We start from the raw sequence: 13,761 nt of genomic DNA, 5'->3' as shown, positions 1-13,761 counted from the left end.
ACTGGTGGAACACCCGGCCCAGCAGCCCTCCAACTTATCCTCCCTGCTGGAATTATTCTCGGCGCTCCAGGTTCCGGTCGCCTCGGGGAAGACGGTAGGTCCTTCCAAGACTATCACCTTCCTGGGGGTCATCCTGGACTCAGTGAGGTTGGAAGCAAGGCTCCCCGAGGAGAAGTTGCAGCGGATACGGTTAGCCATCCTGGAAGCGTCCAAGTCCTGCTTCCTGACCAAGACGAACCTCCAATCGTTACTGGGCCGGCTGAACTTCGCCATGAGGGTCATGCCCCAGGGACGTACCTTTGTTTCCCGGCTCTTGCTGCTCCTGCCATCAGCCCCAGAGCAAGACAGTATTATTCGGTTGGACCAACAGGCCATGGCGGATCTGTCCATGTGGAATACATTTATATCTTCATGGAATGGGGTAAGGTTGTTCATTCCCCCCGGGACCCGTCCTTTCCCACGATTTATTCAGACGCAGCCGCATCCAAGGGCTTTGCAGCTATATTTGGCAATCACTGGCTGGCCGGTGCCTGGCCGTCCCAGATCACGGTGGACAGGGAGGCTCTTCGGTCATCCCCCCTGTTGGAGTTATATCCTTTGGTAGCAGCAGCCCATGTATGGGGCCAGGACTGGTCAGACTCGAGGGTGTTGTTTATCACTGATAGTCAGGATTTGGTTGACATCATCCGTAGTGGCAGAGCTAAATCCCCTAAGATCATGTCTCTCATGCGCAGGTTGGTGTGGCTGTCCATGGTGCATAATTTTTGCTTTGAGTGCTCCCACATTCAGGGTTCCATGAATACGGCTGCGGATGCGCTGTCCCGGTTTAACGCTAATGTCTTTTTTCAGGTTATGCCGCATGCAGACGCAACCGGGGCGGGCATTCCACCTTACAGCGACCTGGTGTGGGATTAACGGCTTTGATCGGGACAGCCAAAGATCTCTTGCACCAGAGCCTTTCTGGGAACACTGTCAGAAATTATCGCACGGGCTGGAACCTGTATAAGGAGTTTGCAAAGAATCATCCACAAGGCAACGTGGATGACGTGTCATTCATGATGGCATTTATCGCGCATTGTCATGCCAACCTCGGTCTTGCGCACAACACCATCCGCCTTTACTTGGCAGGAATTCAGCATCAATTCACATTGAACAACCCTGCCCGAGTATCTTTTTTCACATCGCAGGCCATCAAGGCCACGCTCCGGGGCATTGAGAAAGCTGGTACAAGTAGGCCAGTGGTCCGTCAGCCTATGTCCGGCTCTTTGTTTAGGCAGTTGTCCTTGGCTCTGGATGGTAATCCTTTTGGGCCTTTGGTTAGCACAGTCATTAAAGCCGCCCTATACCTGGGGTTTTACGGGTTCCTCCGGCCGGGGGAATTCACCACTGCCGTCCGGCACAGCCTTCATCTCCAGAAGCAGCACCTGACCTGGCATCACGACCATTTTATCCTGAGTATCCTGTCTACCAAGACCGCTCAAACAGGACCTCCAACGCTGGTGAGGTTTTACCCCTCGCACAACGACTGGTGCCCGGTCAATGCGCTACAGCAGTTGTCTGCAGGGCTGCAGGCGGCTGCCCCAGATAGTCCTCTACTTCCCTTTAAGGGGGGTCCATTGTCCACGTCTCAGTTCATGTCCCATGTCCGCTCCTTGGTTGCAGGGTTGGGTCAGGATCCCAAGGCCATCTCGGGCCACTCCTTTCGCATTGGGGCGGCCTCAGCTGCTTCTAGGCACAAAATACCACCGCATGTCATCAGGAGTATGGGGCGGTGGAGATCGTCGTGTTTCTCCAGATATGTACCGAACCCTCAATCCGAGATTCGTGATGCGTTCTCTTCACTTGCCCTGTAATGCTACAATAAAGTGTTTAACAGTATGATTATGTCTCCATTTTTGGCCCCTTTTAGGCCTACCCTCGCTCTGGGCTCCCGGCATTAACCAGCCTTCGGTAAGCTCCGTGTTGTACGTTCAAGGGCCGTCGCCCTGACCACAAGTGGTTAAGGCTGCCGGGCAGCCTGTATTTGTGGGAGGGGCAGAGGCCACGCCCCCTCTGCCCTTATAACCTCGGCGGGAGTTACAGACGGGACGTGCAGCCAGTTACCCCTCCCACCCGTCCCCTTTTTCTCTTCAGTTCTATTGGGGTAGGCCCCCTTTTAGGCCTACCCTCGCTCCGGGCTCCCGGCATTAACCAGCCTTCGGTAAGCTCCGTGTTGTACGTTCAAGGGCCGTCGCCCTGACCACAAATATATATATATATATATATATATATATATTTCCGGTATTTTGAATGCCAGATCCGGCACTAATACATTCCTATGGGGAAAAATGCTGGATCCGCCATTCAGGCAAGTCTTAAGTTTTTTTCACCGGAGATAAAACCGTAGCATGCTACGGTTTTCTCTTTTGCCTGATCAGTCAAAATGACCGAACTGAAGACATCCTGATGCATCCTGAACGGATTACTCTCCATTCAGAATGCATGGGGATATGCCTGATCAGTTCTTTTCCCTAAGACGGAACTCAATGCCAGAAAAGAAAAACGCTAGTGTGAAAGTAGCCTTACCAGTTGTCAATTTGTACATACATTTTAAGGAGGAATAGTAGAGGAATGTCACAGCTCAGTGTTATTTCATTGGTAAAATAGACATGTAAGAGGGCTTGACAGGTCCTCTGAGAGTTAAGACTCCATAGCATCTGTTGGTCACACAATAATCATGGTGAAATCATGGGTTACAGTGACTGCTGTGCATCCTCAGTGTTTGTAGGGGGAAAGTCACTGGCGGCACCCAGTGATATGAATCTTTAAAGTTCCATTGCGGTCGCAAATATTGCACAAGCAAAAGTTGCCCTTGATCCCCTTGTCTTCAGGTCAACAGGAGCCATAAAACACTGTAAACAGATCGACCGCCCCCCTAGTCGTGTTGGCAACAGCTAACAAGTATGTGTGAGTTAAAGGGGTTATCCCATGATTAATGTAAAAAATTTCAAATCCTACACCATAGTACATGACATCTCTTTCTAACAAAGCTAGAACCAGCCCTGTACCTCCTACCTCCAGAAATGTCCCCATTCATTGCTCCAATTAATCTGGTAGATTTATTTCAAGCTGGCAGCTCAGGGGTGCGTCCTTTGTCAGAGGGCATGTCCCGTCTGCTGTAGCTAGTGGCAGTTGAATGATGGAACTGAGAATGTGCTTCCGTCTCAGTGAGCAAGACAGCAAAATTAGAAAAAACAGCAGGTGGCGCTATAGAGAGATTTTATTGAATAACTCCGTAGCTAGACTACATTTTAATTTCATGTGCTGGTTTGAAAACTGTAGAATATTATTCATTGGACTACCCCTTTAATGGGCGAATTGTGTTATGTACCTTACCAAGTGTGTTTAGAAAAGTGTTATATTGTTACTTTTTGTTTTTGTAGAAATAATTAAAGTCTGATTAGTCTCCCAATGGGGGGGTATCCGGGATTTTATCATGTATCCAGTGCTAACAAATACATGAGTTAATGCCAGCTTAACTGCCACATAGCAATCATGTGCAATCTGGTCTGCTCCTTACAAACAAGTGACATTTAAGCATTGTGAAGAATAAGCTCTTGAATAGGCAGGGATAGTTTTTTCTTTGAATTGATTCCACAGTGACTTTTGCAATCTTTCTTGCAGACAAAGAGTGATGTTGTAGCTATTTCTAATCTGCTGCTGATGTTGTCCTCCGCTGCCAGCTCAGCGTATTCACAAGTGGAGTGGATTGCAGTTCTGAGCATGGCCAATATTTAATTTGACTGAGACCTTAGTCTGGTACGCATTGCAGTGCTGATTTGCTTCAAGTATTTAGCAGCTCCCATTCAGGAAAATGGCTTTAACAGGTCCTTTCCTGTATTCTCGATGGAAGGGTTGTAGCAGTTTTAGTGCTCTTTTGCCAGAGTGGAAATAACAATAATAGATTTTTTTTTTTTTGAGGGGGAACGGAGGGAAGTATCATTCTTGTGTCTCTCAGACCTATTATTTTGTGCCACAATAATAAGTTGTGGCGTAAAATAGGATTCGTCTAATTCAGGGGTCTCCAAACTTTTCAACAGGAGGGCCACATTGAAGATTTTACAAGTATTCGGGGGCCGGAAAAAAAAATCAGTTATGTATTAAATTAAATGTATATATTTTACATGGATCGTTTTTGTAATCAGCATAATATGACTGAGAACAAAAGAGAAAAAACTTTAGCAAAACAACGCAAAGACACCCGTGTCCCTATCAGCGGTGTCCCCATCAGCACAAAAATGTCCCCATCAGCACAGCAATGTCCCCATCAGCACAGCAATGTCCCCATCAGCACAGCAATGTCCCCATCAGCACAGCAATGTCCCCATCAGCACAGCAATGTCCCCATCAGCACAGCAATGTCCGCATCAGCACAGCAATGTCAGCATCAGCACAGCAATGTCAGCATCAGCACAGCAATGTCCCCATCAGCACAGCAATGTCCCCATCAGCACAGCAATGTCCCCATCAGCACAGCAATGTCCCCATCAGCACAGCAATGTCCCCATCAGCACAGCAATGTCAGCATCAGCACAACAATGTCCCCATCAGCACAGCAATGTCCCCATCAGCACAGCAATGTCCCCATCAGCACAGCAATGTCAGCATCAGCACAGCAATGTCAGCATCAGCACAACAATGTCCCCATCAGCACAGCAATGTCCCCATCAGCACAGCAATGTCCCCATCAGCACAGCAATGTCCCCATCAGCACAGCAATGTCCCCATCAGCACAGCAATGTCCCCATCAGCACAGCAATGTCCCCATCAGCACAGCAATGTCAGCATCAGCACAGCAATGTCCCCATCAGCACAGCAATGTCCCCATCAGCACAGCAATGTCAGCATCAGCACAGCAATGTCAGCATCAGCACAGCAATGTCAGCATCAGCACAGCAATGTCCCCATCAGCCGTGTCACCCTTAAGCACAGCAATGTCCCCATCAACGATGTCCCCATCAGAACAGCAATGTCCCCATCAGCGGAGTCCCCATTAGCAGCTGATAGGGGCCACCACTGATGGGGACACCCGTGTCCCTATCAGCGGTGTCCCCATCAGAACAGCAATGGCCAAATCAGAACAGCAATGTCCCCATCAGAAAAGCAATATTCCCATAAAAAAAAAAATATTCCCATCAAAAAAACAATATTCCCATCAGAAAAACAATATTCCCATCATGGGGACACCCACTGATGGGGACGCTGCTGTTGGGGACATTGCTGTGCTGATGGGGACACCACTGATGGGGACGCTGCTGTTGGGGACATTGCTGTGCTGATGGGGACACCACTGATGGGGACACCATTGATGGGGACACCCGTGTCCCTATCAGCGTTGTCCCCATCAGCACAGCAATGTCCCCATCAGCGGTGTCCCCATCAGCACAGCAATGTCCCCATCAGCGGTGTCCCCATCAGCACAGCAATGTCCCCATCAGAACAGCAATGTCAGCATCAGCACAGCAATGTCCCCATTAATGATGTCCCCATCAGAACAGCAATGTCCCCATCAGCGGAGTCCCCATTAGCAGCTGATGGGGACACCACTGATGGGGACACTGCCTTTGGGGACGCGGTTGATGGGGACACCCGTGTCCCTATCAGTGGTGTCCCCATCAGAACAGCAATGTCCCCATCAGAATGGGGACGCTGATGGGGACATTGCTGTACTGATGGGGACACCATTGATGGGGACACCTTTGTCCCCATCAGCAGTGTGCCAATCAGCGGTGTCCTCAGCAATGTCCCCATCAGCACAGCAATGTTCACATCAGCAGTTTCCACATTAGCAGCGTCCCCATCATTGCTGATGGGGACGCCGCTGTGCTGATGTGGAAACCGATGATGGGTCACCGCTGATGGGGATACCCATGTCCCCATCAGCGGTGTCCCCAGCAATGTCCCCATCAGCAGTGTCCACCGCAACATCCCCATCAGCACAGCAATGTCCCTGTCAGCGGTGTCCCCAGCAGCATGTGTCCCCATCACCGCTGATGGGGACACCTCTGATGGGGACATTGCTGTGCTGATGGGGACATCGATTATGGGGTTACCGCTGATGGGGACATTGCTATCCTGATGGGGACACCATTGATGTGGACACCCATGTCCCCATCAGCAGTGTGCCAAACAGCGGTGTCCCCAGCAATGTCCCCATCAGAACAGAATTGTCCCCATCAGCAGTGTGCCCATCATCGCTGATGGGGACACCTCTGATGGGGACATTGCTGTGCTGATGGGGACACCATTGATGGGGACACCCGTGTCCTCATCAACGGTGTCCCCATCAGAACAGCAATGTCCCCATCAGCACAGCAAAGTCCCCATCAGCAGTGTCCCCAGCAGCACAGCAATATCCCCATCAGTATGTGTCCTCAGCAGCTTGTGTCCCCATCAGCGCAGCACAGCAATGTCAGCGTTCCCCATTGTGTCCCCATCAGCGTTGTGCAACACTTGCCTCCGCTGTAGCCGGCTTCTGCTCCTCTTCTTTTTTTTTTCTTCTTGGACTCCTGAGTCCCGACTCCCGCCCGCTGCTACACACGTGGATTTGTTATTTCAAACAGCGGGCGGGAAGAGGGGAGGTGCCGCACCTGTGACGTCACTGGTTGCCGGGACATCGGCGGTCCCAGCAGCCAATCAAAAAGCACAGCGTGACAGCATGGGCGGTTGTGCGGCTTTCGTTCCTGCAACCTGTCAGCTGCGGGCGGGCGCGGAATCGAACACACAACACAAGCGTGACAGCATGGGCGGTTGTGCGGATTTGGTACCTGCCAGCTGCGGGCGGGCCGGATCGAACGCACAAGCGGGCCGGTTGTGGCCCGCGGGCCGGGGTTTGGAGACCCCTGGTAATTAATCACCAGAATTGTATATCCATAAAAGCGTTTTAATTAAAAAGTAGCCTCCAAAATTGTAATTTAATTTAATTTCAACTATGAAAAATAATTCACACCCCCGAAAAGGTTAAATTCAGATCTCCAGCCAAATTCAGATATCTTGTTGCAACATAGGAACAGAATACCGAAATTGCTGCATCTGGCATAGGCTGGACACAGATGGCACCCAACGGATCCCATTCACTATGATGGGGTCTGTAAGATTTCTGGCATGATTTCCACCATTCTGTGACGGAGGCTTCCCCCATAACCTCACCCGCAGATGTGAACCTAGCCTAATAGGTGATGTGTATGGCTGAATTCCTCATCCTTTTCCCTGAACAGTAAACCTTAGATATTTCAAAGAGCATGCCCACAACACTGTCCCATAGAAGTTAATGTGGCACTCTCTACTGACACTAGTGAAAGAGCGTACATTCCTATCCAGATGATCGGTATACCAGAAATAGGTTTCCAAAAAACACATTTACACGGCAAGAAGCATTAACAGATCTGACTAGGGTATTGGAAGAAGTTTGGCAGCAGAACAGGGAGCAATTCTAAGAGACCATTATTGGGTTAACCTAAGCTTAAGAGTCTAAGATATCCTTCTGTTGTTCACTTTTAACTCCTGAAAGGGGAGATGAAGTTTAGCGGAAAAATACCCAGGTCATGGTTCCAGGATGGTCCCTAATAGATGGCCAGGTAGTAGGGTGGGTTAGAGAGAGCGCCATAAAAGACAGAACAGGAAGTAACAGGTATCCAAAATTGGTAGCAGAAGACACGGTCATAAGGTCAGACAAGGGTTGGTGCATAAGAAGGGATTTCCTATTCTTTACATGGTTTTATTATTATGGTTTTGATGGGTGCCAAATCTCTGAAATAGTGTCCAATGGTGAGGTTTCGGATACTATACAGGTCCTTCTCAAAAAATTAGCATATTGTGATAAAGTTCATTATTTTCTGTAATGTACTGATAAACATTAGACTTTCATATATTTTAGATTCATTACACACAACTGAAGTAGTTCAAGCCTTTTCTTGTTTTAATATTGATGATTTTGGCATACAGCTCATGAAAACCCAAAATTCCTATCTCAAAAAATTTGCATATTTCATCCGACCAATAAAAGAAAAGTGTTTTTAATACAAAAAAAGTCAACCTTCAAATAATTAAGTTCAGTTATGCACTCAATACTAGGTCGGGAATCCTTTTGCAGAAATGACTGCTTCAATGCGGCGTGGCATGGAGGCAATCAGCCTGTGGCACTGCTGAGGTGTTATGGAGGCCCAGGATGCTTCGATAGCGGCCTTAAGCTCATCCAGAGTGTTGGGTCTTGCGTCTCTCAACTTTCTCTTCCCAATATCCCACAGATTCTCTATGGGGTTCAGGTCAGGAGAGTTGGCAGGCCAATTGAGCACAGTAATACCATGGTCAGTAAACCATTTACCAGTGGTTTTGGCACTGTGAGCAGGTGCCAGGTCGTGCTGAAAAATGAAATCTTCATCTCCATAAAGCTTTTCAGCAGATGGAAGCATGAAGTGCTCCAAAATCTCCTGATAGCTAGCTGCATTGACCCTGCCCTTGCTAAAACACAGTGGACCAACACCAGCAGCTGACATGGCACCCCAGACCATCACTGACTGTGGGTACTTGACACTGGACTTCAGGCATTTTCCTCTCCCCAGTCTTCCTCCAGACTCTGGCACCTTGATTTCCGAATGACATGCAAAATTTGCTTTCATCCGAAAAAAGTACTTTGGACCATTGAGCAACAGTCCAGTGCTGCTTCTCTGTAGCCCAGGTCAGGCGCTTCTGCCGCTGTTTCTGGTTCAAAAGTGGCTTGACCTGGGGAATGCGGCACCTGTAGCCCATTTCCTGCACACGCCTGTACACGGTGGCTCTGGATGTTTCTACTCCAGACTCAGTCCACTGCTTCCGCAGGTCCCCCAAGGTCTGGAATCGGTCCTTCTCCACAATCTTCCTCAGGGTCCGGTCACCTCTTCTCGTTGTGCAGCGTTTTCTGCCACACTTTTTCCTTCCCACAGACTTCCCACTGAGGTGCCTTGATACAGCACTCTGGGAACAGCCTATTCGTTCAGAAATTTCTTTCTGTGTCTTACCCTCTTGCTTGAGGGTGTCAATGATGGCCTTCTGGACAGCAGTCAGGTCGGCAGTCTTACCCATGATTGCGGTTTTGAGTAATGAACCAGGCTGGGAGTTTTTAAAAGCCTCAGGAATCTTTTGCAGGTGTTTAGCGTTAATTAGTTGATTCAGATGATTAGGTTAATAGCTCGTTTAGAGAACCTTTTCATGATATGCAAATTTTTTGAGATAGGAATTTTGGGTTTTCATGAGCTGTATGCCAAAATCATCAATATTAAAACAAGAAAAGGCTTGAACTACTTCAGTTGTGTGTAATGAATCTAAAATATATGAAAGTCTAATGTTTATCAGTACATTACAGAAAATAATGAACTTTATCACAATATGCTAATTTTTTTAGAAGGACCTGTATATTATTGAGTAAGTCATTGTGATTAGATACAATAGTAAATAACTTCAGTGTAACTATAGATTCTTTTCTTAATAATTGTGCCATGTTTTGTTTCCCAATTACAACAGAGGTTCACAAAACACTGGACGCCTTACTACCACCAAACACCTATTTCCGATTCAACCCAGTCATGAGTGAAGACATACCATTGGATGAAAACCGTAAAGAAAAACTCAGTCAACTTCTGCTAGATGGGCAGAACTATCTAGAGCGAAATGAGGAGAAACTCAAGAAAGCTGCCACGGTCTTGAAACAAGACAGAACAACATTCCAGAGGATTTGTGACTGGACTAAATTAAAAGTTGACATGTATGATGGCTTTCCTGTCTCCAAGCTGTAGAGCTGCAACCATGTATGACACTGAGGTGCATATGTCCAATACTAGTCCACACATCATTTGTGTGCTGTTTACATCTCCTGTAGCTAAGAGGTAAAAGGGATCCTTGCGACTGAAGCTACTGGAATTGCATCTTCAAGTATATCGTGGAGCCAGAGGGATTAAATTTATTTCATTATAGACAGATTTTTACATTGGTGTATAATGCATTTGAGAAAAGGAATGTACATATTATAAATATTTCCTCACTTTTACTGTATTTTATTAACCTGTTGGATATTCTTGGTTAAGCGTTATACATGATTATTTAAAATGAAATATTGATTGCCGTCCTTGCCTCCATCCTGTCCGAGGATTAGTGCACTAAAAGAGCTGCTTTATTCTCCACTTATATACTGTATAAAGGGGCAGTAGTGTGCGCATAAGTTGATTTAAATGAGTCAGGTGTACAGTGAACTGGTATTTCTTAATAATTATGACATGCAGCAGAGGTTCACCATTGAACATCATTTTCCAGTTGACTATAAAGAAATACTCTGCATAAAAAGTTAAATTGTTGCTTTATTTGTCCAGCACTGACCTGAAATCCGTTCAGAATCTGAAATCCATCAAAATGAAATCTGAATAATTTTGGCCAGCCATCTAATTTGTGGACCTTTCAACTCTCCTCTGATGGCAAAAAAGGGGAGATAAGGATGAGACAGTTGGACTACAGCGTTGGTCAGACAGCTGTCTAATATATATGGCTAGCTTTAGAATCCGTCAACAACTTAACTGACTTTCTAGGAATCAGTGTGTTACTTATTTGTACATCATATTAAGCTTGCCATACACATGAGAGATTGATAGGCAACTTTGCAGTCCATCAGTTGTTCATTGTATCGTTCATAAGAACAATCCCACCAGCACCATGTCAGACTAACCTGGCTGATCGCGGTGTCCGTTTGAAAAAAAATAAAATCCACTCCCTGGTCCTTCAGTATGTTTGCAAATGATCGACCTAATTTGGCTAATCAGGCCATACTCAAAAATGTTCCTGCCTATTCATTCAAACAATAGTCAACCAAAATCGGTTGTTTTGGCTAACTTTAATTTCATGTGTATAGTCAACTTTAGTTTGTACAGTGACTGCTGTAAAGATTTCACTTCCCAGGATGTAAAACACCAGCAAAAGCTGTGTGCTGAGACTAAACAAGCAGGGAGTGCTGAAGGGTTGGAGTCCAGTACCCTAAACTATGTAGCTCTGGGCTTGTTGGATTTCAGAATCAGTACAGAAAAATGAAAGCAAGGTGCTTACTAATGATTATGGCTTTTGCAAATTATAAATGTGGCATACACTTTGAGATGTATTTTTATGATGCACTGTTTATATTTGTTAAAGGGCTTGGCCAACAAACAACATTTATCATCTGTGATAAAAGAATGCTTACCGGGGGGTGACCACTGGGACCCCCTTTAAATAAAACATGTCATGATGAAAATGTAGTGCAACCATGTTATAAAGCAGGAGAAGCTGAGCAGATTGATATATAGTTTTATGGGAAAAGATGCAGTAAAACTTGTAATTAATTCAAAATGTCTCCTCTTTCTTAGATCGGTAGACAAGTGGCTGAAACGATCAGTGATGACATCTATCTTTGTATACACAATTATACAGGGAGAGCTGTCGATCACTAATAAGATGGGCCACTTAGGCAACTGAGCTCAGGAAGAGCTCTATAGCTCTATAATATGCTGCCTGTAGGTGGGACTGTTTTTTTTTTCATGGTGACTGCTTCCTTTTAAGCCAATATTTTATATAATAAACCTCAGAATTGATAGTAATATAATACTATATATATAATAATATAGTTGAACAGTTTGTCCAAGAATGAACTTCTCCTTAGCATTGTTCCTTCACTGCCAGACCATTAAACTTCACAGTGTACTGCTCCTGTGACCTCTTGGTCTCTATTATTCGTGCTCAGCCTTGTTTTCGCGTAAAGCTCTTCTTTCAGAGCGAAAAGGTGTACTGGGTGGGGCCGCCGAGGATTGGAGGTGTCGTGGGCATGGCTTGCTCTAAGGGAGCGGTGGAGTGAGATAGCAGTGCCCAGCACTATGGGAAGAGTGGTTGCTGCATATCAGAAACATGCACAACCCAGAAGTTTGGGTTGTAAACATCGGAGCGCTGTGGGAGAACAGGACGTTCAAATAAGTAAAGAGGTACAGCAGCATGTCTGCAGGCTGTGTAAACAAGCTCAATGTGCATGTTTTGTGGTTTTAGGTCAGACATAGCCCTTTAAAATTGTAACTGTCAGGGTGTAAAGAGCAAAGTGTACCGGAGCGTGTTTAGGCTACCTGCTCACAATGCGGATTATGTGCATTTTTTTTCACCATGATTTTGTGCAGACAAACCTCAGCGTAATACAGTAAAAGCAAAGTGAATGAGATTGGATAAATTTCATGTACGCTTTGCTTTTTTCGAACTTGGGAATTTACCTGTTGTGCAGATTTTTAAAAATCTCCAACAAAAACGCAGCCAAAATAGTGCTGATTTTTGTGCAGTTTTGGTGCTGATTTCATGCGGATTTTCTGCATACAAATCTGCACCATGTACAGATACCCTAATGGAGTCTGCCTTCAGTTCTACTGAGCACTGAAGATGCCTTGTGTGTAAAATATAGAGGCTTCCAGCCGCCTCTTGTCACTACCTCAGTCCCTGGCTATGGACATGTGGTCTATCACCCTCCCTATCTGACTTGTTACACATGGGCATCTTTAGCGCTCAGTAGAACGCTGAAGACTGACTGCTCAGCAATGCTCAGTTACAGAATACTCTTTACACCATGTTTTCTAATATAAAGAAACCTCTTTCCCTAATAAAGTATATTACAAGAATGTTTAACATCCCTGTCCGTATCTTATATGAAAAATAAACTGAAGCAAACCTGGCACCTTCAAACTACCCAGTCTGTAGGCAACATACACTCACCTAAAGAATTATTAGGAACACCTGTTCTATTTCTCATGAATGCAATTATCTAGTCAACCAATCACATGGCAGTTGCTTCAATGCATTTAGGCGTGTGCTCCTGGTCAAGACAATCTCCTGAACTCCAAACTGAATGTCAGAATGGGAAAGAAAGGTGATTTAAGCAATTTTGAGCGTGGCATGGTTGTTGGTGCCAGACGGGCCGCTCTGAGTATTTCACAATCTGCTCAGTTACTGGGATTTTCACACACAACCATTTCTAGGGTTTACAAAGAATGGTGTGAAAAGGGAAACACATCCAGTATGCGGCAGTCCTGTGGGCAAAAATGCCTTATGGATGCTAGAGGTCAGAGGAGAATGGGCCGACTGATTCAAGCTGATAGAAGAGCAACGTTGACTGAAATAACCACTCGTTACAACCGAGGTATGCAGCAAAGCATTTGTGAAGCCACAACACTACAACAGCAGAAGACCCCACCGGGTACCCCTCATCTCCACTACAAATAGGAAAAAGAGGCTACAATTTGCACGAGCTCACCAAAATTGGACTGTTGAAGACTGGAAAAATGTTGCCTGGTCTGATGAGTCTCGATTTCTGTTGGGACATTCAAATGGTAGAGTCCGAATTTGGCATAAACAGAATGAGAACATGTATCCATCCTCTGATGGCTACTTCCAGCAGGATAATGCACCATGTCACAAAGCTCGAATCATTTCAAATTGGTTTCTTGAACATGACAATGAGTTCACTGTACTAAAATGGCCCCCACAGTCACCAGATCTCAACCCAATAGAGCATCTTTGGGATGTGGTGGAACGGGAGCTTCGTGCCCTGGATGTGCATCCCTCAAATCTCCATCAACTGCAAGATGCTATCCTATCAATATGGGCCAACATTTCTAAAGAATGCTATCAGCACCTTGTTGAATCAATGCCACGTAGAATTAAGGCAGCTCTGAAGGCAAAAGGGGGTCCAACACCGTA

General features: G+C 46.0%; 1 protein-coding gene across 1 annotated transcript in view; it reads left to right on the top strand.

The window, feature by feature from the left end:
* PNPLA8 (patatin like phospholipase domain containing 8) overlaps positions 1-11,738 on the top strand; it is a 107,233-nt gene extending 95,495 nt beyond the window's left edge. The window contains exon 10 of the mRNA XM_040410925.1: positions 9,538-11,738. Coding sequence (XP_040266859.1) covers positions 9,538-9,809 — 272 coding nt within the window. The 3' untranslated portion in view covers positions 9,810-11,738. The remainder of the gene's footprint in view (positions 1-9,537) is intronic.
* Positions 11,739-13,761: the final 2,023 nt, after the last annotated feature.

Source organism: Bufo bufo, chromosome 1 (assembly GCF_905171765.1).
Source record: "Bufo bufo chromosome 1, aBufBuf1.1, whole genome shotgun sequence".
Lineage (NCBI taxonomy): Eukaryota > Metazoa > Chordata > Amphibia > Anura > Bufonidae > Bufo > Bufo bufo.
This window is presented reverse-complemented; position numbering and strand designations above follow the sequence as displayed.